Here is a 25298-nt window from a genome sequence, read left to right as displayed (position 1 = left end):
GATCCACCGATAGTACCCTGGACCTCTCTATCCCCAGCACGACCCTCCCTCAAACGGCATCCCTGGGGAACGCAGCGTTTCTCAATCTAGACCCAGGATCCTTCTCCTGGGTAGAATTCTTGAAAGGTCTACACACCAAAGACGAACCCTTTCCTAGAAGGGCTCTGTCAGGCCTCCTGCCATTTCCCTTTGCTGCAAGCCATACAACAGCTGATCGACTTGGAATGGGATGCTCCGGAGGCCAGTTTCAAAGGGGGGTGGGCCCTGGAAGCCCTTTATCCGCTGGAACCTTCAGCCAAAGATCTGGTGTTCCCCAAAGTGGGGCACCATGGTCTGCGTGGTCACAAAGCGCACTACCATTCCAGTCGAGGGAGGGGCGGCACTCAAGGATGCCCAGGACAGACGTCAGGAAGCCATCCTTAAACAGTCATTCAACGTATCAGCCATGTCGCTGTAGATTGCGGCCTGCTGTACCGTGGTGACACGCGCCTGCTTATCAATGACCAGGAATGCTACTACGCCTGTCGAATCACTAGAATCAGCAATATCCTTCCTCACTGACGCGACATCCGACCTGGTGCTCACCTCAGCCAGGGGCGTCTCATCCATAGTGGAGGCCAGAAGGCAACTCTGGCTCCGAAGCTGGTCAGCCGATGCAGCTTCCAAGACGAAAATCACGAGAATGCCCTTTAAAGGAGCCCTCCTGTTCAGAAGCGAGCTGTAGAAGTTGGCCGATAAATGGGGCGAATCTCCAGTACCTTGGCTACCGGAGGACAAGAACAAAAGACAATGCCCCGATTACCTAAGGGCAGAGAATCACAGCGTTTTAGACCCTACAAGAGTACATATCAAGCACCTCGCCCCGCAGGCAGGGGCCAGTCCTTTCGGCACAAACACAAGAGGGGAGCCAGGCTCTGGCCCAGGCCCCAGCCGCACCCCACAATGAGAATCAGCCGACCAATCCACAGGAAGAAGACACAGGGGGCAGGCTTGCCCTATTCTACCAAAGATGGGTAGAGAGAACTACTACATGTCTCCATGGAAACCCTGTGCTCAGTCATAAGGGCGATTCAGCCGGGAGAATTCCTTACATCCCTGGACCTTTCAGAAGCCTACCTGCACATCCTGGTCCATCACGAGCATCAGCGCTTCCTATGCTTCATGATCCTGGACTACCACTACCAGTTCCGGGGGCTACCCTTCGGGCTAGCCACAGCCCCCCCCCCCCCCCCCCCCCCTGGACATTTACCAAAATCATGGTTGTAGTGGCAGTGACACTGAGGAAAGAGGGAATCCTCGTACATCCATATCTGGATGATTGGCTGATTAGGGCAAAATCTCCAGAGGAAAGTCATCAGGTGACCACCAGAGTCAAAACCCTATTGGAGAACCTCAGTTGGGTCGTCAACACAAACGAGCTATCTGCAGCCCTCCCAATCTCTGGAATACCTGGGAATCCGGTTCGACACCAAACAAGCCAAGGTCGTCCTTCTTCCTACAAGGAGGTGAAAACTGATGAACCAATTGCGAAATTTGCTAGGAAGTCTCCACCCCAAAGTATGGGACTACCTCCAAGTCCTCGGCCTCATGACATCAACCCTGGAAGTGGTTCTATGGGCAAGAGCTCACATGCGACTGCTACAGTGCTCCCTACTGTCACAATGGAACCAGATGTCCCAGGACTACTCCATTTGCCTCCAGCTCCTGGAGGAAGTGCGATCTAGCTCCATTGGTGGCTTCAAGAAGACCATCTAAGCAAGAGAGTAAGGCTATCCCTACCAACCTGGATATTGCTCACCACGGATGCGAGCCTACGAGGGTGGGAAGCCCACTGCCAGGAACTGAAGGCCCAGGGGCAATGGGACAAGGAAGAGTCAGGGTGGAACTTCAGCCGACGGGAAGCTCGGGCGGTCAGACTAGCCTGCCTACGGTTCAGTCAGACTCTGGGACAAATCTGTTAGAGGCATGTCGGACAATGCCTCAACAGTTGCCTACATGAACCGCCAGGGTGGAAGCAGAAGCCAAGAAGTGTCCCTGGAAATAGATCCCCTATTGGCGTGGGCGGAAACAAACCTACAAGGGATCTCAGCCGCTCACATCACAGGAAAAGACAATGTCACTGCGGACTATCTCAGCAGTGAAAATCTCTAGACCCAGGGGAATTGATGCTGTCGACCACAGCCTTCCAGTTGATAGTAGACCGCTGGGGAACCCCAGCCATGGATCTCCTGGCAACCTGGTCCAATGCCAGAGTTTCCAACTTCTTCAGTCACAGACAAGAGCCATAATCCCAAGGGATCGATGCTCTCATCCAGACCTGACCACAGGCAGACCTGCTATACACCTTCCCCCCGCAAGACAGAACACCACAAGGGGCTAGAACTTCTAGTGGCCCCGGACTGGCCAAGAAGGCCATTGTACGCAGACATGCGAAGACTCTTGACGGGGAGCCCTCTCCCCCTACCTCCACACATGGATCTGCTCCAGCAGCAAGTTCACACTGGAATCCATACAGCTACGCACAGTCCCCTACTTCCTCCCAAAAGTGGTTTCTCGCTGCCATCTCCAGACGAGCATAAAGACTCTGAAGAATCTCTCCATCTTAACGTCGGCAAACTCCTAGTCTGATACCTGGAAAGGTCGGAAGCCACATGAAAGACTGACTAGCTATTCGTCCTTCACAGTGGGAAGAAACAAGGGGAAGAGGCCTCACAGGCAACCATAGAACGCTGAATCAAAGAAGTAATCAAGGCTGCGTACATACAGGCAGGGAAGCCTCTGCCTCTACAAATCAAGGCCCATTCCACTAGAGCCCAGGCAGTGTTCTGGGCGGAAACCAAGATGCTGTCACCTGCCAAGATCTGTCGAGTGGCGACATGGTCCTCCATTCACACGTTCTCCAGGTTCTACCGCCTGGATGTTCAGGCTCGGGAGGACACAGCATTCGCAAAGGCAGTACTAAGTGGGCCACGGGCAGCCTCCCACCCGATTCGGGAGTAGCTTTTGTACATCCCATTGGTCCTGAGTCCATCTGCTACACGTTAGAAAATGGAGAAATTACTTACCTGATAATTTAATTTTCCTTAGTGTAGACAGATGGACTCAGTATCCTGCCCACGGCTGCCTCATAATACGGAAACCTCGGGTGACAATCCCTGAGAGCAAGACAAGCATGGGTAAGCCACGCTTCCCTCCAGCTAGGACACCCATAGTTACCGGGTGTCGGCATTTCTCGGTTGAGGGCTCTGGTGGTCTCCAGCTATAGACTAAGTCAACCAGTTCAAGTTAATCACATTAATCAAGTTATTCAAGTTAAACAAAGTTAACCAAGTTAATCAAATGATCCAGACACATATATCCACAATTGTTTTTTGAGGAGAATACTGAAGAGCAGAGCTTCCTGCACAGGTATATGTACTGGTGCTGACGTCCGACTGAAATCTGACTCCGTCTCCAACTGCTATCAGGAGCACACTATACCTATTGGCCCCGAGTCCATCTGTCTACACTAAGGAAAATGAAATTATCAGGTAAGTAATTTCTCCAATAGCTATGCTATTTTCTAAAAATCTTTTTTAGTTTAGAAAATATTTTTTGCATCTCTTTGTATTCTATAAAGAATCATGTTGATTTAGCTACTAAAGTTGATCAATTAAAATGATTACCTGAAGGATTTAATACTAATTAGTATACTACTAATACTAATTATGTTCCCTCTGTTGATGGCCCTATTAGTTATTCCCGCGCAATTACAGAAAGTAAAATGTGCAGCCAAGCTGCACATTTTACTTTCAGAAATTAATGCCTGCCAAAGGCTGGCATTTAATTTCGGCCGGCACCGGGTAAGTGTACAGAAAAGCAGTAAAAACTGCTTTTCTGTACACCCTCCGACTTACTATCATAGCGACATTTAAGTCCGAGGCCCCAAAAGTGAAAAAAAAAAAAAATTAAAATTAAAAAGCGGGTCGGAAGACGGACGCTCAATTTAGCTGGCGTCTGTTTCCGAACCCGTGGCTGTCAGCAGGTTTGAGAACAGATGCTGGAAAAATTGAGCGTCGGTTGTCAAACCTGGTGATAGCCGCCGCTCCTGTCAAAAAGGAGGCGCTAGGGATGCGCTAGTGTCACTAGTGCCTCTTTTTACCACGGGCCCTCATTTGCATCTTCTTCCCCCCCCCCCCCCCTGAATCGCGCGCACAGGAGAGCGGGCGCTCGCCTGCTCTCCCAGCAACTTTTACTGAATCTGCCTGATAGTCAAGTTCTATGTAGTCCAATCCTCTAATGGGTTAGTCCAGTGTTTCCCAACCCTTTCCTGGAGGTACACCTAGCCAGTCAGGTTTTCAGGATTGTCACAATGAATATGCATGAGAGAGATTTGCATATCCTGGGTCTCCAATGTATGTGAATCTGTTATGCATATTCATTATGGCTATCCTAAAAACCCTACTGATTAGGGGTGACTCCAAGAAAGTGTTGGGAAACACTGGGAGGCCGATGCAATACAGTGCGCTCACATGAGCGCACTGTTTAGCCTGCTGTCGGATGCGGGTTAAATAGGTGCTAATCTACCCCCTAAAGCAATAGGGGGATTAATGCCTATTTAACCCGCGTCCAATGCGGAGTGAATGATAGCACTCATCACATGCAAATGCATGTGAATGAGGCTATTAATCATTCACTTCGCATTCAAAAAAATAAATGTGCGTCTCAGATGCACATTTATCGTTCAGATATTAACGCCTGCCTGGAGCAGGCATTAATAGCTGAGCACGTGTAAAAGGACAGAAAAGCAGAAAAAACTGCTTTTCTGTACTTCAGTAAAAAAAACAAAACAAAAAAACCTTGGCAGACCGCAGAGTTATTGAAGACCGATACCGGTAAACTTGGCGTCTGTTTTCATAACTGGCCGTCTGCCAGAAATAAAAATGGACGCAGAATTTACAGGCATCGGTCTTCATAACTGGCAGCAGCCGCGGGCACCATGCGTGCGTTAAGAAAGCGGGCGCTGAAAAGTCAGCACCTGCTTTCCGCGAAAATTATTGCATTGTCCCTCGGGTTAATTTTATAAAGTCAGAATGAAAGCAAGGGGTGGGTGGTGGTTTGTGTGAATTGGAGCCTTTTCCGTTATATTTTTCTAAAGCTAAGCAGAAATACCCAACAAAAAAGCAATGCAACATGTTTTTCAAAATTAAAAGCAATATGAAAAAAATGTATACCCATATAAAATAAGGACTCTGTTGAATTCAATCCAGAAAATTTGTCTTGTAATTCAGCTCCTCCAAGAAGAGACAGAAGCCAGGGAGATTGGAGGTTAGAAATTGAGAGGGAATGTGGACGGGGATGAGATGAGATAGGCAAGATGGGGAGAAAAGAAGGGTTGGACAGCAGAAAGAGGTGAAGAGAAATAAGAACTGATAAGACTGTTGGTAAGGGAGAGATGGAGAAAAGAAACAAAGATGGAAATAACTAGGAAAAGGATTCAATATAGAAAAAAAAATAGAAAAATCCTCTGACAAAACTAGAATCTTTTTAATTTTGGAGGGCAGGCCTTAAGGCTGTGTGGTATTGCACGGTGTTGATATGGTGTTTCAGGAGCCTGCCCAGGCCCACACAGTATTAAAGGGGTACATGAGCTGAACTTTGAGACAGAAAGGGTACACTTAATATATTTAAAAATATATGTGTACACGCCTGTGTACACAACATTCCTTGATGCTTTTTTCAATGCCAGTTTGAAATGAATCCAGTGGTGACTGCATTTTAAGACTTGTGTAGAAGTTTTCAGTGGACTCAATGGGAATGTGCTTAATTTTATCCCAATAGACAGTCCATCAAAAGAAGAAATGATTCCATGTAGGGGTGGCCATAAAGGGGTGCTTGGAAAGGTTTACTCTACCACTACCCATATTGTAACAGGTTTTGCAGATAGACTTCAATTTTCAATGTGGCACAAAAGAGCAAGCATTGTTTTTAACTATTTAAAATGTTATTACTGGAGAGTAATTTGATCTTTTTTTTTTTCTTTTTCCAATAGGAGGTTCAAATGATACTGCACAAGCTGTGTCTCCTTTACCAAGGTAAGGAATAGAAGAAAACTATTAATGATTCTCTGATAAACAGTCTGGAGGCACACCTGAGTGGCTTACTACACTGGCATACTTTCTAGAAAGCTGCTAAGCATATTGGAAGCGGGCATGGACAACGATGGACCAAATGTCACTTTGTTTTGGTTTTGCCTATCTGAAGAAGGTTATCTTGTCTGACCTGTGGTGTGTGTGGGTAGCGGTGTAGACAAATTGTTCCTAGTTAAATGTTTCAGCCTTTTGGTTTTCCTTATGCAGACTGTTGCCCAGGGCCGCCAAAGAAATTTGCAGAATTTGGCGCTTCGTTTTCCCGATCTGTAACACATTGATACAGCCCTAAATCATCACTTTCTTCAATGAACTGAAGGGTTTGGGTCCCATGTGACTGATAGTGAGACCAGCTTCCTCAGCCTTGCTAGTAGCTAGCTGGCCTTCAGGTTAACAAACCCATTGCATCACCTGTTTTCTGAGCAGGTGCCTATCTCCGTAGAAAGATGTCTTGCCCCAGGGGAATGGAGGTAGCCCTAAGATCTGTCCCCCCCTCCCCCCGAGGCTTCCCAATCGCAATGAAACATGAGGAAGCTGGACTGCGCTGCAGCAGGATCACTGGTGCCTCAGTCGCAACCAATATTGCTTTGTCGCTATCCAAAGCGGTTGCAGTATGCCATGAACCTCCAACTCTGGGGTCAGGCAACCTCAATCAACATGACCAATGTGCTGGACAGGAGAAGCATATTCTTCCTTCTTAAGCAAACCTTGTTAGGCCTCAGAGGACAGCATCACCAGTCAGTGAGATGGCTGTAGAACTTCTGAGATAGGACCCTTCGAGAAACTCTTCCCAGGCAAGTCTATGCTCAAACTCTCCAATCAAACACCTCTCTGATCAGGATGACAGAGTGGTGCGGCTGTCAGTCCATCTTGCTTACACACATGGGGTTGAACCACCCTCAAGTCCACATACAGCTGCTGGCCAGCCTCCTAGGCTTTGCCTATATTTATGTCAAAGCAATGCCTCCACAGGTCAGCATACTTCCAGCATAGACTCTGCACGTCAATACATCGGCCAACTCTCCTCTGTACCTCAATCAGGTCGCAACACCTCTGAGCCAGCGAAGGGAGGTACTCAGCTTGGGATTCCCAAATGGGAAGATACCCACTGCCAAATGAGCCGATGCACTGACTTCAGTCACTCCAACACTTCGACGCATTGGATGCATCGGCTTCGATGAGGCGCACCGAAGAGTCAGGTTCAGCGAAAGCGCTTCCTTGCATCGTGTAGGTGGACATTGCATGATGCTCCACTCTGAACCGGCATGGGGTGGTTATCAGTCTCCGGCTCACCATAGGGCCTTGCCAAAGAGGCCCTCTCTGTCCTCGCTCTCGAGGAAGTCCTATCTGGGCCCCGGAGCAGACTCAACGACACCTGGTCTGACACAAGCTTCCACCATCCGTTGTGAATTTCTCAAGGAAGCCATGACAGCCAGAGGCTCACCCCTCTGAGTACAATCAGTAAGGTGGCATAGCTCATCTGCTCCAACGCCTCTGAATCTAGCATGTGTTGGACTCAGTCTGCCTGCACATTCCCCACTCCCACAATACAGTGGTCCCTTGACTTACGAACTCAATTGGTTCCAGAGAGCTGGTTGTAACCCAAGTTGTTTGTAAATAAACACTTTTTTCCATAGGAAATAATGAGAAACCCAATAACGCGTTCTGAACCTCCTAAAAGCACCCCTTACCTAACCATTTCTATAATAAAAAATGGTTGTATAAGGTCATTAATTACCAGAAACACCAATAATTTCCTAGTGTACTCACCAAAAAGTTATAAAATGTGCCTAGCCTACCAGAAACAATTTCACCTCCTCCACCAGTTCCTTTACGATATCTGCATATGGACTCTCTACATGGGTAACATCAAGTTAGGTTGAGAGAACATTGCACAAATCTCATATATAGCTAAGTTTCCTCACTCCGAAGGTCATCAAATCTTCACAAGTGAGCACTGCTCTGTTTGTACATCTCACTCTGAATGTCAAAGTGGCCCCTAACCCCTACACTACCTAAACCTCACCTCGAGTTACTAGGTGGGCCTCCCATAGAGATATAAATGCATGAGGGCATTATGGTTAGTCTCTCCCCCACCCCCGAATTTTTGGCTGTAAATAGAGATCTGTTCGTAACTCAAAACCAGAATTTCGGTCGTAACTAAAATTTTGTTCGTAACCTGAAACCTTAAATGTTGGTCGTAACCCGAGTTGTTCATAACTCGAGGGCCCACTGTATGGGCTGCTGAGAACCTGTACATGCCTTTCTGACCATCTAAGCAAAAAAGATCTATCTCCAGAGCTACCTGAAGGCTTCTCTTGCCCAATTGTCAAGTCACATATGCCACACAGTGGCATTTTGCTGACAATTCATACCACCCTTCTGCAGATCAGCAGCAAGAACTTTTGTAAAGTCTATCTTATTGGCCCTGTTTCCAAGCAACTGATCAACCACCTTGCTTCTATCATATTCCAATGACCCTGGACAGTCTGTCCTGGCAGTATGCTCCCCATCTGCTCAGACTGGCATCTGTTGTCACTGTTATCCAAGCAGGGGATTCTAACTATGCCTCTTGCTTTGAAAGCCATTAGGTCAAGCTGGCTCAGTCTTCAATTTATAGCAACAGCCTCACCTTGACTGGGCCCTCCAATGAGAGAGACGGGGTATCTGAAAAGATCTCATGCACACTCGAGCCCATGAGACTAAATCCGAGCCTCCTGCCATGGACCCCAGGACTTTCAAATAATTCCAAGCCCTGGAAGCCCACATCACCATCAGTTTCTAGATTTTAGTGCAGAGCTTTGTGATCTTTTCTGCCAACATGAAAGGCTTCCTCTTCTAATTATCAAAGAGGATAATATACTCAGAATACTTTGCCCATATCGAGCTGTCAAGGTAGAGACTAAAAGACCACCGTATACTTTCCTTGTATCTCGTATACGAGGACCACTCAGAGGCGAAGCTCGAATGGAATCGGTATCACTCACCGTGGGACGCTTGCCTGGTTTGTCCACCCATTGGGAAGCTAACACCCATGGACATACACCAGACCTGTCAGGAAAAGAGATCCTTCCTCCACCCGATTCACTCCTGATAGCATCCAACCTTGGGGAGGTTGAAGGACATATCAACATACCTGAATCTACTAATCCAGAAGCATGGCGTAGGGAGGCTCTTCCAGTAAGTACCCTGCCTGGAAGGACTAACATGGTAATTGCGCCAAGCATGCAAGGTGGAGTGGAGAACACGGATCGAACCTTCTTGGCTACCGAGGAAGCATGTGTAAGATTTCTCCCCTATGCTGAGCAAGAAGGGTAACAGCATTGGACAGGGCACATCAGCGCCATTGCAGCCTATCATCTGCTCAAGATGCCTCCCTGGTGTCATACCTAGCATTGAACTCCAGATTACCGAAGGATCCTCCAGCAGTCAAGGAGAGTGGGTCCGTGAAAATCTAGTCTGAGCCTGACTCTACCCAGGTTTCTGCTATATGCATCATCGGACAACTGTCACCAGGGACATCATGCCTGTGGGGAAGTCCGCCTGGGTCGGCCTAAGTATAGAAAAGAGGGTCAGTGAACAACTGGCGATTATCTACTGCTTCTTCGTACCTCGAATCTCACTGCGACAGGGCAGCACTATGAATGATTCCTCGCCCTTCCTGGGGTTATCTCTGCTCTCTGTCTTACTCGGGCGATAACTGGGCCAACTGTCTCCCAGAGCTGTTTAAGGCAGACGCAGAAGACGACTTCACACGTTGGGATCCTGAATCTGCTCAACCTACTGTGACCGCTGCGTACACTCTGAGTCTAGCACTCCCAACTTGGGCATCCTTTAAAGATGAAGTGCCGGGCTCCGGGTACTAGAGCATCTGGTCTTGCTCTAGGAAACATAAAGCATTCTGATGCTGCACTGAGGCCACAAGACAGAGCAATTGCGACATCCATCGCACTATGAGGGTTGCGCTCGTTATGAACATTCGCGAACCACCATGTGACCATTGTTGCATGCCTTACACATTACACCACTGCTGGTCAGCAGATGGCCGCAGAGGGTAGAGAAGATTGACCCATCCTCTGTCAAGGACAAGTGAGCCTGTCCGCGACTCTGGGTCAGGTTGAGCATGTCATTGGAAACTGGAAGAGGCGGTACACCGCCCCCAGGGTGTGTCGATGCTCCAACCTTCCAGCTTGGGACTCCCCAAAGTCATGGCTAATTCAGCATGCTTATCTGCGGAAAAGAGCGTTTACTTACCGTAAACGGTATTTTCCGTGGATAGCAGGATGAATTAGCCTGATAATTCCTGCCCGCCTCCCCGGACAGTCTCCTATCTGACTCCGTCCAGAGCTTGGAAAACAGACTGAGGCAGGATGGGAGTCATGGGAGATGCTTCCACGTGGGCACATAGAGCACAGCTCTGTGTGCTTTGAGAGAGAGCTGCCACCTAGAGGATGTTCCCCAAAGTCATGGCTAATTCATCCTGCTAGCCACGGAAACACAGTTTCTGGTAAGCAAACTTGCTCTTTTCCGTAGATGATAGGATGAATTAGCCATGCTTTCCTGCCCTTCTCCCTGGACAGGATTTGTGTGTTTTCTGGATAGTTTTTCTTTGATATGTACTGAGGAGACTTCTGGGATGATCAATCACATTACCAGTAGAGTTAAAGCTCTAAAGCTTTGAGACAGCTCCACCTAATGCTGCCAGATGACTTGACTCATTCAGCATGGTTAATTTATTTTGCTATCTACAGAAAACAGTTTGATAAGCAAACTAACTTTTATGCTTTCGATTGGGAGCCAGTGAAGATGATATGGAATAGAATAGCTTCATGGAGTGTCCCCTATTCCAAGGAAAAGGTAAATAACTGTTCCCTATTCACCCCACTCATGATTTTATAGACTTCTATCATATTTCCTCTCAGCTGTCTCTTGTCTATGCTGAAGAGCCTCGTAGGAGATATGTCCTTCCTTGTGTAGTCTTGCCAGATGAATTTGTCAATGTCTTTTGAGTCACCAGAGTTTGATCAGGGGACGTTTTAGATGTATTAGAGTACTGTCGTTGAGCTGCAAAGTGAGTAAAATCATTTCACTTTATTTGATTGACAGTTTGAGGAGAAGATGGGGAGAGGTGGCATATAGCTCATGCCATGTGTGGTGTGCTGGATATGGCTTAGAGCAGTGGTTCTTAACCTTGTTTTCTATCAGGACACACCTGAGAGATGATGCTCACATGCATGACACACTGAACACATGACCATCTTGGGAGTAAATATAAGCATATTCTCTGCATCCACAGGAGTCCCCTGCTTCCTAACAATGGATGCAGAGCAGAACTAAAACATTTCCCTGTACAACTCACCATACAAAAAAGATATTCTGTTAACAGCATCCCAAACTCCCTCTGCTACCAGGTGCATTGTAAAATACAAAACCTGGAAAAAAAAACCCCCTCTCTATACATGTCTATCAAACCTGCCATACCTCAGCCGCACTAACTCCAAGAAATGAAACAGCAATAGCCCTATCTATGAAAAAGCAGCAGTTCACCACCAGTATAATATATTGAGAAAATGCAACAAATAAGGCTGATACAAACCTCTAAGTACCTCATCCATGTCACATACACACAGAACACAGATAGACCTGCCTTCACCAAATATAGAATAAAAGCCCACAAATTACAAATGTGGGAATAAAACCTGGAATGGAACCCCAAGACCACCACCTACATGTAGTGCAAAACTGGAGACTAGAAACCAAAATAAATTTCCTCTTACATTAAGCAAAGTTAAAGAGAGAAGAAATGCATATTCTCAAAACTGGCCCTTGTACCCAGTCACTTCCCTTCATGCCCCCATCACCCTTCACTTCTCCCAACTGCTCAATCATCTCTTCACATGCTCATATCCCTGTCCAACATTACTGACATCCCCCCACCCAACATCCTCTGTCCCATGCTCCCTTTCTGCCCTTCTCTCTCCCCTACCCAGAATGCCTCTGACCTCCTCTTTCCTACCCCTTCTTGCTCAGCATCCCCCACTTCCCTCTCCCCCCAACCCAGCTGCCCCACAACTCCATCTCTCATCCCTGCCCAGCAGCCCTAACCCCTCCTTTCACTGCCTCTCCCTACCTAGCACCCAACCTCCTTTCTCCCACCCCTTCGTATCCAGCAGACTCCTGACTTCCTATCTTCCCATGCCTTCCTGTCCAGTACATTTCTCCTCTTCCTGGTTCCCAGCCAGCAGAAAAGACTTGTCCAATCTAGAATCTCCCTCCCTCTTTATCAGCAGCAGATGAGGGCAAGAAGCACTGAGGAGAGTAAGATGAGGCAGCAGCAGTGAATCTACAGAGCATGCACATTTCTCCCTTATGCTCTTTCTTTCACATCCAGGCCCCATGGGGTGAAGAGAGCATCAGCAGCCTCACTGCCAAGCCAGGCAGAGAGAGATAAAGTTTGTGTCCTGCTGGGCCCATATGAATAGAAGTTGGTGATTATTGCACTCTGGTCTGGATGAAGGAAGAGGGAACAACCTCGCACCAGTCAGGAAGAGGAGAAGAAAGCAAAAGCAGCTTCCTGTCATACCCAACTGTCCAGACTGAGAGAAGATCAGTCTTCTGCTGGCTCTGCGACACACCTTCCGGGACTTCGTGACACACTACTGTGTCCCGACACACCTGTTGAGAACTACTGGCTTAGAGAATCCCAAGCTTAATACATTTTTGCTGTGTGCTCAAAATTTTGTTTAAAATTGTCTACTGTGTAATGTATTATGAGTTTTAAAGTCTTAGGTGCTTCTTATTTTAGAAAAACTGTCAGCTTATATTTTTTTATTTTTGTTTTATACTTATACCTTTTCATTCTAGGCAATTTACATTCAGCTAAAGTAGGCATTTCATAGTCTGCGGAGAGCTTACTAGTCAAATTTGTTCCTAAGGGAATAGAAAGAGAGGTGACTTTCCAAAGGTCACAAGAGTCAAGATTTTAACCCTGTATTCTGGTTCTCATCACCAGACTACTTCACTCAGGCATTAACACTTTGTATAATTTATTCTCTGTGTACAAGCAGGACAAATCCAGTCATACAAATGTGTAATGGTGCCAATCTGGGTGTGCTCTTAGAGTTCAGTAAGACTAAAAGTGAGTCTGAATGAGAATTCCTGCTGCTGCTGCATGAGCCAGTCAGTCCTTTCTTCTGCTATCACATAAGGATGTCTCTGATTATGTTGCTGTGTTTTGTTTCCTTATTTTTCTCAGTTTTCAGTTCCTTATTTTAGTGTTGGTGTGAGCCCCGCTTCAAAAATAATTTAAAACTTTTCTTCAAGTTTTCATCTCTGACAATGTCTGTAAAGAATTCAAGGTCCAGCAAATTCAATTGTGTAAAAACTGTACACTCAGCTGATGAATACCTGAACTCTCTATCTTGTGGTACTTCAGCCCAGACCTTGATACAGCAAACTGTGCTGCTTGTGGTAGGATGTCTCCTAGATGCACTCCTTTAGAGAGCTTAAAACAAAATGTCATTCTTTTCTGTAAGAAAAGAAGGGTTTGGGTCAACCAGTATCTAAAAGTTAAAGATCGGAGTCCTCGAAGTACCCTTAAATCTTCAACTTCCTGCTCAGAATACAAAAAAACCCCAGAAAGGTCTTTGGTGCCATTGACTTCTAGAGGTCACTGTACATAATCATCTTTGGCCCCAAAAGCATCTTCTCAAATAGGCACAAATAGTGAAAAAATTCTGAGAAGATTCTTTCTTCTCAAGTTTGAGGTAGAATTTTTGATTTTAGACTGCAATTCTTTTTCTATGGCTCCAAGGGATTCTTCCACACAATTTTCAGACCACTATCAGGAATCTCTCACTTATCTCTCCAGGGCTCTGTCAAATTGCATTCTGATCCATCACCAGAATGAGGAGTTGTTGTTCCTCCAGATGTCACATCTTCCCTTCATTCAAAAGATGGCACAAGCAGTTCCATTTAATCTGGAAGAGAAGAAAACTATGAAGAATCTTCTTGGGAATTTTAGTTTCTACAATAGTCCATGGTGATAATTCATAAAGCTCTGCAGGATATTTAGCTGAAATTCTGGCAATCACCTCTCCGTGCACCTCCAGTTGATAAAGATAAATCTTGGTTCAGAAATATCAAGGACACGGGAAGGTACAGCTCCCACAAAATTCAGTGGCAATAGTAGAAGCAGCTCTGAAAAAAGTAAAGAAAAGGCATACTCTAAAATTCCTCCAGGGAAGGAAGCCAAACAGATTCTTCAGGCAAAATGATGTTCCAAGCTACTGTAACCCCAACTCTGAGATTCTCATGCTCTGACTGAGCTGGATGTGGTGGTGTGAGAGTGCTGAATCCTAACCACTAGACCACAAGGGAAGGAGATTTTCTGCCTGTCCTTGGAGCTGGCCTGCACAGTGCAGGACCTAGATGAGCAGCAAGATACAGCATCAGCTTCCAAACCTTGGGAGCAGCTTCAGAGAAATTCTTTAGCAGAGACCCAGGAGCAGCAGCTGGAGAGGAAGCAGTGGAACAGTGAAGAGGAAAACAAGTGACTGCAGTGAGAGAGCCTAGACTGCTAGATTAGAGCTGCCTTACAGGGCCAGTGTCCTTATTGAGAACAGATTCTTTGAAAGAGCTGCACCTTTGAGTTAGCAGTAAGCCCTGGGAAAAAAGTACAGTTAGAGAAAAAGATAATTAGGGGAGGATCCATTCGTGTTCAGCCCTTCCCTTGAGGGTGCTAGAATGGATGTCCTATTCAGAGGTTTTATAGCAGAGCTCTGCCAAAGGCACTATGTTTGCAGTTCAGGAGGAAGATTGGAGATTTTGGCCTACCCTGGGGTCTTGGGCTTCTTCCTGCCTGGCATCCTTTTGGACAGGATGAGGGTACCACTGCTGTACTCTTCTCCCAAGGTGCAGAGTGGTTGTCCTGGGAATATTTTTAGACTTTTACTTGGTAAGAACCTTGCTGGACACCTGGGCCTTTCCTGGATCCAGGGCACGGGGAACCCTGTGTCTGGGACGACCAGGGCTAGGGAAGACCTGCCCCTGAAGTGATAGTGACCCATTGTGAGGGACAGCTCCAGTGTTACCTTTTGGGAACCAGAAATTATTTTTAAAGATCTGGGAGGAAATGTTTTCTGCCCCTCTTCTACCCATCTGTGGACCTGTGAGGTTGTAGTTCCATCCAGGATCCCTCCCAATAGGGATCCCCATCGAATGAAAAGGGAAAAAAAGAACTGTGTGAGTAATATCTTATTTACAATTTGGAGGTCACCCATCTGGAGTTTTCAAGCCCCTGGGGAGAGGGAATTTGCTCTTTGCAGAGGCAGGTTCATGGCCAGCTTGGAAGGGGCTTTCCCAGGCATCTAAAGGTTGCCCTGCCCACTGGGACTACCAACCTGAAAACCCAGAAGGATAGATAGTGCCATTGCCTATTCAATACTCCCGCACAGATAGAGGACAGAGGATTGTAAAAAGAGGTGGTAAGGCTGTGGGTCTGCAAACACATTTATTGTGCTATTATTCAATCAGCATTTACAGTACAGATTTTAATTTTGGACACTCAACCAGTGGCTCCAGCGTGTTTATTTGGGCATTCAGCACGCAGTAAACAGATTGCCCCTCTACTATGGATACCTATCTATAAGGATGTTAGCCACCCCTATACTGGGACCCAAAAGGAACCCTTTTCCCCAAACCAAAGCATCCACACCCTTGGGGAAAAAGGGCAAAGAAAAGTGATAGTCAAGGTTCCTTGCCCAAAGAACTTACAAATGAGTTTATGGCCTCCCCCCTGCAGGACATGCACACTGGGGTGGAGTTATACTACAAAATTAAAATTTTGCCACATTGATTTCAAATGGTCACACAGCAGATCAGTAATGTAGAGGAATGCACAAAACTCAATCTGACTCTTGATACATCAAGGTCTTCAGCCATAGGATTAAGTAGATTAACATGGCTAAATGTTTCAGGCCTGCAGGAAGATGTACATGACAGGTTATCAGGTGCTACTAGTAGACATATCTGCAGTTTCTTTAACAAAGGTAATACTCAGAGAAAAACATATTGCAATTAACTTATTATAAAGGACCATCATATTATCCCGTGGATACTGAAACCAGTATTTTGTGGCTTTCAGTTTTCTCATCGGTCAGGGTGCACTTTAATCATAGGTCCAAAACATGAACCCTTCTAATTTTATGAATTTTTAATATATTTTTAACTTTTTTTTTTTAAACTTTTAAAAAAGGAGATACTTCCTCCATCTGGCATAGCCCAACATGATACCATGTTTCGCATACACTGCCTCAAGGGCTACTGATGTAAATTCTTCAATCGGCGGAAAGGAACTTGTATCTCAGTGTTTTTTATGGATAACAATCCTCTGTAATAAAATAATTTTAATTGAGATAATAGCACACTTTCGGGACATATACTTAAAAAGCACTTCACAAATATGCATTTACACATGAGACAAGTCCAATGGCATTTAAGTAGCCATTGGAATCTGCATACTCAACCAGTGTTTCAGAATAAATAACAAATTTGTTCTCTACTTTGTATTGTGCCATTGAATCTTCATTGTAGTCAAACTTTCCAACCTCAACATCCACAAAACCATTCTAATCACAGATGTGTCCTTATAAGGCTGGGGGCGTATGTCAACACAATATGCTTTTTCGGGACTTTGTATAAATTTTGTTATAAATGTTTCAGTGTATTAGACAAAGGAAACATATTTCCTGCATCTTCTGTTTTAATGAAAACCGGTGTGATTTGTATGTTATACAAGAATGTCTGTATACAAAAGTTAAAAATAAATAATCAAGAAATGTTCCATATAAATCAACTAGAGTTGTGGGTAATATTAAATGTTCTCCTGGTATTCCAGAAATAGTTAATACAGTCAATAATGCAAATACATATAGACAACCAAGTAGCCATGTACTACATAAACAGGGAGTCATGGGATCTAAAAAAAAAAAAAAATTTGTAAAGAAACATTCAGAATTTGGAATTGGCCTTTCACAAGGAAAATACAACTCTGCAATATATCTAACTGAGAACTCTGATGTTCGGGCGGATTCCATAAGTTTTCTTTTCACCTTAACAGTATGTCTTCCAGTGTTGGGGAACAAATGATATATCTTTGTAATTCCATTCAACCACCATCTTCCAACAATACTATACCAGTAGTTCCCAAACTTGTCCTGGAGGATTCCCAGCCAGTCAGGTTTGTCTGCTATGGAGGCAGTGCATACAAATCTATCTCATGCATATTCATTGTGGATATCCTAAAAACCTGACTGGCTGGGGGTGGGGTGGGTTGTCCAGGACTGGTTTGGGAACCTCTGCACTATACTGCTCAAGAAGACCAACTCCAAATACTTTTGCCAGGGACATATTTGACATTCATCGGCCAGATCATCTCCTTTACGCTTTTCAACCAATTCCTCTTATATTAAAGACTATTGTGAAACTAAGAAAAGATAAAATTATCCTTGTTGCCCCATTTTAGCTGTGACAGATCTAGTTGGCTATACTCCATGGGGTAGATTTTCAAACTGCGCGATTTGGCGTACTTTTGCTGGCACATCAGGTGCAAGCAAAAGTACGCGGGATTTTAGTAGATACGCGTGTAGCCGCTAAAATCCTGGATCGGCGCGCGCAAGGCTATCAATTCCGTAAAGCCGGCGCGCGCCGAGCCGCGCAGCCTACCCCCGTTCCCTCCGAGGCCGCTCCAAAATCGGAGCGGTCTCGGAGGGAACTTTCTTTTGCCCTCCCCTCACCTTCCCCTCCCTTCCCCTACCTAACCCACCCGCCCGGCCCTGTCTAAACCCCCCCCCTTACCTTTGTCGGGGGATTTACGCCTCCCGGAGGGAGACGTAAATCCCCGCGCGCCAGCGGGCCGCTAGCGCGCCGGGACGCGACCATGCCCCCGGGCCCGCCCCCGGAACGCTCCCGACACGCCCTGAAAACGCCGTGCGGTTCGGGCCCGCCCCCGACATGCCCCCGACATGCCCCCCTCAGAAAACCCCGGGACTTACGCGAGTCCCGGGGCTCTGCGCGCGCCAGTAGGCCTATGTAAAATAGGCTCACCGGCGCGCAGGGCCCTGCTCGCCTAAATCCGCCCGGATTTGGGCGGATTTAGGCGAGCAGGGCTCTTAAAATCCGCCCCCATATGTCTTCAAATATTTCCAACTTTGCTAATGCAAGACAACTGTCATCCTTATCCCAATCTGCAATCGCTAGCTCTAACAGCTTAGATATATCCTTTCCCTCTAAAATAAATGGTCTGTATGGTAGGACACATTAACTAGATATTCTTATAACATTAAATGGAAAACATTTTGACTTGGCAAACTAACCACAATACAGACTCCTTTAGTTGTTTCACATTTCACTTCAAATAGCTACCTTAGCCTTTCAAATGCAGGCTTGAAATCAAATTCTGTAAGAGTGCATCTGAGTCCTGTTGTGGTAGTTCATCACTTGAAAGGCTAACCAACTGTGCAATGTTCAATAGTAAGGTTCATAAAAGGCCTTTATCATTTGCACCCTTTAATTAGAGAACTTCCTACTCAGTGGGACTTCAATAGAGTTCTCTGCCATAATGAATCCTTCTTTTGAACATTTAGCAACTATAGACCTTAGATTTCTTTCTTGGAAAGTTTTATTCCTAATAGTTACGTTGGTTCGCAGTGTAAGTAAATGCTAAGCTCTAGTGATTCACCCTCCCTACTGCACATTTTTAAGGATAGGGCAGTCCTTAAACACCTTATGTATATATTTTTGTTTTAAACCAATAGTCGTGCCTCGATTTCATTTAAACCAATGCATTCTGCTAGTTTTCTTCCCACAACCTCAAGCTATTACATTGGAAAACTGTTCATGCCTTAAGCGGTAGAAGAGCTTTGCTATTTTATTTGGCAAGAACAAAAGTCTTCAGAAAATCTTAATTTTTCTTATGCTACAGCTGTACAATGTTCCCTAGTGAAGCAGCAAACTTTTTCCTGTAGATAAGCAGCATGAATTAGCCATGCTGTCTGGGACGCCCTCCGAGCGGCTAGGTGGCAGAGCTCTTAAACAGTGAGTCTGCCTTCCTTCCTAAAGTGGTGTCAGTTTTCCACTTCAACCAATCCATTGCCCTTCCAACTTTTTCCCCAAAGCCATGTAGCAATGAGGGCGATGGTAAGCTACACACGTTGGATTGTAAACGGGCTCTCACTTACTATAAACGTCAAACTCACTCTGAGCGCAGAGCCTCCCAGCTTTTTGTATCATTTAATCCTAATTCCCCAGGACTTCCAGTTTCTAAGAGAACCCTTTCGTCCTGGATCTCAAACTGCATACAATTCTGCTATCAGAAACGTTCAGAAGCCTTGAATACCTCCCCTAAGGCTCACAAAGTCCGTGCTATGGCAGCTTCAGTCGCTTACCTTCATGAGGTACCCATTCTGAACATTTGCAAAGCTGCCACGTGGTCTTCGCTGCACACGTTCACAGCACACTACTACTTTTTAGGCAAACAGACCACAACTGATGCAGACATGGGCAGAACAATTCTCAGATTGGGCTCTTCTTGAAAGCTGCGAAGCCAAAGCTTAATAACTGTCCGCCTATCATCTCTACTGTCTTGAGTGCACTGCCTCACCTCATCATCAGGACAGGATCAGATATTTTTGCGCTCAACACATCAGCTGGGGACTCCCAGACAGCATGGCTAATTCATGCTGCTTATCTACGAGAAAAGAGCAAGTTTGCTTACCGTAAACGTATTTTCCGTAGATATGAGATGAATTAGCCATGCTGACCCTACTGCATCTGACAGTTATTGTTCCACTTCTCCTTGCTTGGATATGGACTGAGGGAGACCGGGGCTGCACGGGAAAATCCACGCAGGTGCGCACTACATTAAAGACTCATGTGTTCTAAGAGAGCTCTGCCGCCTGGAGGATGTCCCAGACAACATGGCTAATTCATCTGCTATCTATGGAAAACACAGTTTATGGTAAGCAAACTTGCTTTTATCTACATGGCTTCTGAGCTGTAGTTCATATTAATTACAGGAAATCATCTTTCAACCAAATTTAAAGTCCATCAAGTCAGGGCAACTTCAGCATCCAAAGCTCATCTGTGTTCAGCTTCAGTTCCAGAGATCTGTGAAGCAGCTACTTGGTCTTTCATATGCACTTGAACCAAACATGTTCTCTTGAGGGAATGCGTCACAACTGCGCAGTGTGGACTTGGACACTTCCCCCCACCAAAATATGTGCACTAAGAGAAGGCAGCCATCTTACACTTGCCAATGCTGACTGGAACAGAAGAAAGACTGAATTAGTCTTGCAGGGGCTGAAGAGGAAGGAGTTGGTCTCTTTCAGTGTGCAGCTGTAGTTTTTTTTTTTCTTTCTTTTTTTTTTTTTTTTTTTATCTGCTGTGCACTGCTACTCAATGCAGATACCTCTTCCTTCTTTCTCCCTCCGGAAGCATGTTACATGGAAGGTAACATGATGGCAGATAAATATTAGGTAGAGAAAGCTGGGAGAGGGGGGTGGGAGATTCAAACCTGGAAGGGTTAGGGGGGTAAGAGCGTGGAGTTGGGGGAAGGGTAAATGGAAAGAATGCAGGGGAATTGAGCTCTGGTCACTTGGGAAACAGCCAACAGCCAGGACTACAAAATGAGGCCAAACTGGCTGATTCCAAACAAAAGGCTTTATTTACAAGCAAAAACAAAAGTAGAACATAAAGGCTGCTTACCTTAACATATTTGATTGTTAACACAAGGGACTGTTATTTCTGGCATAAACTGTCTTCCCTGGGGCGTCTTCCACCCTTCTGGGCCTTGCCTTCTTAGGCTAGGCTGAAGGGATCCTCCCCAGGCTCAATCCTTTGTTGGATTGGGATTTAAGCAGGATTGGGCCAGATAGCTGTGTCCCTTACGGTGTTCTAAGGCAGTTTATTTACTATCTCACATGAGCCTTATGTAATTTTACAGGAATTCTGCATACAAATTTTAAAATTCTGTATTTTTGTGATTTATTTCTATATTGTACTGGAAATTACCCAAAATCAATTATTTTGGCAAATATGCAGATTTTTAAAAAAAATTGCATGCAGAGTTTTAAAACTTTTAGCATAGAATTCCTCCAGGAGTAAAATCTCTGCGTTCTTGCGCAGCAATGAGTTTTGGTCAAGCTGTTTTAAGGAACCTATTTAACTAACAAATTCAATTCTCTCTCCTGCTTCTCTTTACTGGGTTGCAATTGCCCTGTATGCAACAAAAATTCAAATACTTCATTGCAATCCTTAGCTTGAGTCCCTTTTTGTGTGGCTAGATTCATCCTGCTTGTCCACAGCGAAAGCAAAGTTGCTTACCTGTATCAGGAGTTCTCTGTGGGCAGTAGGGCAAATCAATGCTACAATCCCACCCTCCACCCCACAGTGTTGGCCACTTGTGTGACTGGTTTGTCCTACTTTCCACAAAACACCTGTTAAAGGTAAGCAGCTTGTCTTTTCCTGGAGAATATCAATTAACAAAGTTTAGCATTCTTAGGAGCCTTAGTGGTGTGACTTTATTTAAAATATAGTCACTGGGAAAACTCCCCCGCTGCTTTCGGTGGCACTCTGCAGCTCTTTTCATTGCACAAGACAGCAACTACATCGGGGAAAGGTGGTGTGGTGGGAGTGCAATGTACTCATCAGTAGTACTGAATAGACTAAGATAATGGAGATCCACTTCTTTTGTAATTGTTTAAGTGCATATGCATTGGAAGTCATCAATGGAAATACAGTGCAGTTAAAACAATTTATGACTCAAGCAATGCCAGGATTTACTCTGGGAACTTGTAATTCATTTTTATAAGCAAGTTAGTTTGTCTTAACCCACTTATGATAAAACAATGTCTGGAAAAATGACAACTTTTTGGTTAACAAATGTACTTGTTTTGTAATTTTCATTAAAAATATCTTTAATGTGAAAAATGAACAAATTCATTAGTGTTCTTAATGAAGGTACTGTTAAGTTTTGTACTTGGACTTTTTTCTTGGCTATTCCTCATAGCTCAGATACTTGTGAAGTTTGCATTACATTTACTTCTGTGCTGGGAATACAGATTGTGGGAAAGGGAGAGGATGGGTTGTACTAAGGCATAACTTACAGGATGCCAGCAGTTGCATCATTTTCATGTACTGCAATGGCTATTTTAGGAACGGTGATGGTGCTACATCGTGTTAACCAGTACCCAGTCATGTTTAGGTAAAAATGCAATGAAGCTTATTAGACTTAATATTGATGTAAGGGAGACATGGTGTCTGTGTTCATGAACTCGGGCCAGAGCAAAAAAAAAACCAATTTGTGTAGTCTGTGTTCTCCACAGGCTAGGAAGAAATAATTGGGAATAGCCTTTTTTTTTAAATATTTTATATTTAACCAAACTCTTACTTTAAATAGTTAAAAGAAAAATTGATTATATTGGATTTTTGTAACTTTTTTTTTGCTTTTTGTCTCTGAAGCCTTGAAGGTGATGCCATTCGAGTGTTTGTGAGAATCCGGCCCCTAGAAGAGAGATCATTGGTCTCAGCTGATAGCGAGCAAGGCTTGTGCTTATCTGTTCTGTCAACCAATACTATTCGTCTCCATTCAAAGCCAGAGCCCAAAACGTTTACGTACGATCATGTTGCAAATATGGATGCAACCCAGGTACAAAATACTTTTGATTATAGTAAAATGTAGTCTTGACATGGAAAATCAAAATGACATGTTTTGTATTTCATTAGCATCATATATCTAATTAGTAGGACTTGAGTCACTCAAATTCCTGGTTTCTACAGATCAGAATATAGAAAACACTTACACAGTAATTCTCCTAAAATTAGATATTTGGGGAAGATTTAGTAAAAATAGTGAAAATATTTATGGCCTGAAAAAGATATTAGAATACACACAGGAGTATTCATCATAACCTACAGATGTGTTAATGAACATCCATTCACCCAAATATAAACTTTACCTTTGGCAGCTTTCAGACATGAATAGACCAATTTCTGCTAGAGCAGGGATTCTCAGTTTTGATCCTTTAACTGTAAGCAGTCCTAGTTTTAAGAATGTCTACTGTAAATATTCATCAGATATTGTGTTCATGTGTTTAAAGAGCTGGGTTAATTTGTATATTTTTGGTTACATTGACAACCAGACCATTTTATGGCTCTTGAGGACAAGAATTAAGAATCCTTTGACTAGCAGTTGGTATGTGTCTCCTAGGAGTACAGCCATACGCATTCAGCTTGTGTTCTGTAAGCGGTGCAGGAGACCTGTAAGCGGTGCAGGAGACCTGCACCGCCGTGCACCGCCGTGCACCGCCGTGCGAAGCGGTGCAGGTCTCCTGCACCGCTTCGCACGGCGATCCACCTGGGGTAAGAGACCCTTTACCCCGATCTTCACCGCACCGCCGTCCAGCTCCCACCGCCTCGAGGCTGCCGGAAACCCCGTCTACTCGGCTCGCCGGCCAATTGGAGGCCCCGAACTCCTGGAAGAGACAGCCCTTTAAATTTAGGGCCATCACCTTGGCGCCATCCTTCCAGGCCGCCCCCCCTAACAAAGTGGCTCACTTGTCTTCTACCAGAGAACGGGCCTTCTCTACAGCGGGACCTTCCATCTGGAATGCCATACCACCGGACATCAGACAAGAATCCTGTCTTCTGTCTTTCAAAAAAAAACTTAAGACATGGTTCCCTGTACGTACCAGGATCAGTCCAGGACACCTGGGTTGTGACTCCGCACCAGTAGATGGAGACAGACTAAAACTTGTGGGCGGAGCATATATGCCCCTGTGCCAGTCACAGCCCCTCAGTCTTACTCTGTCTCCAGTAGGTGGTGCAGGTCAGGTCACAGCTCCTTCCTTCCTGCCCTGGTTCTGGTACTCCGTCAGGGTCGGTTCTTTTCTTTTTCTTGGTTTTAGGCCAGTTTAGTGTTGTTAATTGGGATTTTGATTTGGCTAAATTTGATTTTGCTAAATTGTCCCTGAGGTCCCGTCCGCCCTGTCTCCCAGGGGGGTTGTGAGGTCCCGAGGGGACTACCCCCCCCTGGTTGAGGCCGCTGCTAGGGTCGAGGACCCGGCTTTCCCAATAGCAGCGTCAGGGGTGACACCGGGGAGCCCGGTTCACTCACCCCTGCTGGACTAGGGCTCCAGGACCGTGGACAGCGACAAGCGTTGTTTTGTAAAAAAAAAAAAAAAAAAAAAAATTGTTTTACTTTTGTTTTCGGTTCTCTCTGGCTTCAGCTCTCTGCTGCTTTGCGTCGCCGCTCCGTGGGGTCTCCGGAGGGGGCGCCGCTGGCAGGGGGGAGGCCGGGGGGGCCGCCGGGGGGGCCGGTTTCGCTAAATTTAATTTTTTCCTCCCGGTGCGCTCTTCGCCGCGGCTCGTCGGCATGCCTCGTGGCTCGGCCTGTCAGGCCTGCGGCTCGGCGCGCGCGCGGCTTTACCGCGGTGCTCTGTGTGCGGCCTGCTTCCCGGGTGGAGAGCGGTCATCCGGGGCGCCTCGGGGGGCTCGATCCCGCAGCGCACGATCGCCGCCGCGCAGGGGGGGGCTCGGTAGAGCGGCCCCAAGACTTTTTCCCGCTGAGCGCGGGAGTGGCGGCCATTTTGGCCTCGGACCGTGAAATGGCGCGGGAAACGGCAGGAGCCTCGGGCCTGCCTCCCGCGCTTTCTCCTCAGCGGGTTGATACAGGGGGGTCCCCTCGGGGGTCCCTTGGTCCCCGGGGGTTTTCAGAGGAGGATTCTTCAGCCTCGGGGTCCCTTTCGGAGGATTTTGCGCTGTCGTTGCGCAAAGTCCTAAAGTGTACGTGCAGTAAGCGCGGCCGGGGGGGACCCCGCAAGGCCCCCCCCCCCCAGGGAAGACGTCATGCAATCCTAAGGGCGCTGCGGAGGGGTCCCGGGGCCCTTCCCGAAGTACGCGGCTTCCTCGTGGCGTCCCACAGGAAGCCGATTCCGATTCCCCCCTGCGGTGGACTCTGATTCCCCTGAGAAGCCCCTGAAAGGGGCCGACGGAGTGGGGACGCACGAGTCCGCTCAGCCAGGCGCCGGATAGGGATCCCAAGCAGTGGAAAATGATGATCCCAAGGTGGTCCGGCTCTTCCGCAGGGAGGACCTGCCACCCTTCATTCCGGCC

The 25298-nt window shown here is 46.1% G+C and overlaps 1 protein-coding gene across 2 annotated transcripts in view; it reads left to right on the top strand.

Annotated features, from left to right (window-relative positions):
- KIF15 (kinesin family member 15) overlaps positions 1–25298 on the top strand; it is a 428798-nt gene that overhangs the window by 32520 nt on the left and 370980 nt on the right. For both annotated transcript variants that reach the window (XM_029589694.1, XM_029589695.1), the window contains exons 2-3: positions 6032–6074; positions 22647–22833. In XM_029589694.1, coding sequence (XP_029445554.1) covers positions 6032–6074; positions 22647–22833 — 230 coding nt within the window. The remainder of the gene's footprint in view (positions 1–6031; positions 6075–22646; positions 22834–25298) is intronic.

Source organism: Rhinatrema bivittatum, chromosome 2 (assembly GCF_901001135.1).
Source record: "Rhinatrema bivittatum chromosome 2, aRhiBiv1.1, whole genome shotgun sequence".
NCBI lineage: Eukaryota > Metazoa > Chordata > Amphibia > Gymnophiona > Rhinatrematidae > Rhinatrema > Rhinatrema bivittatum.
This window is presented reverse-complemented; position numbering and strand designations above follow the sequence as displayed.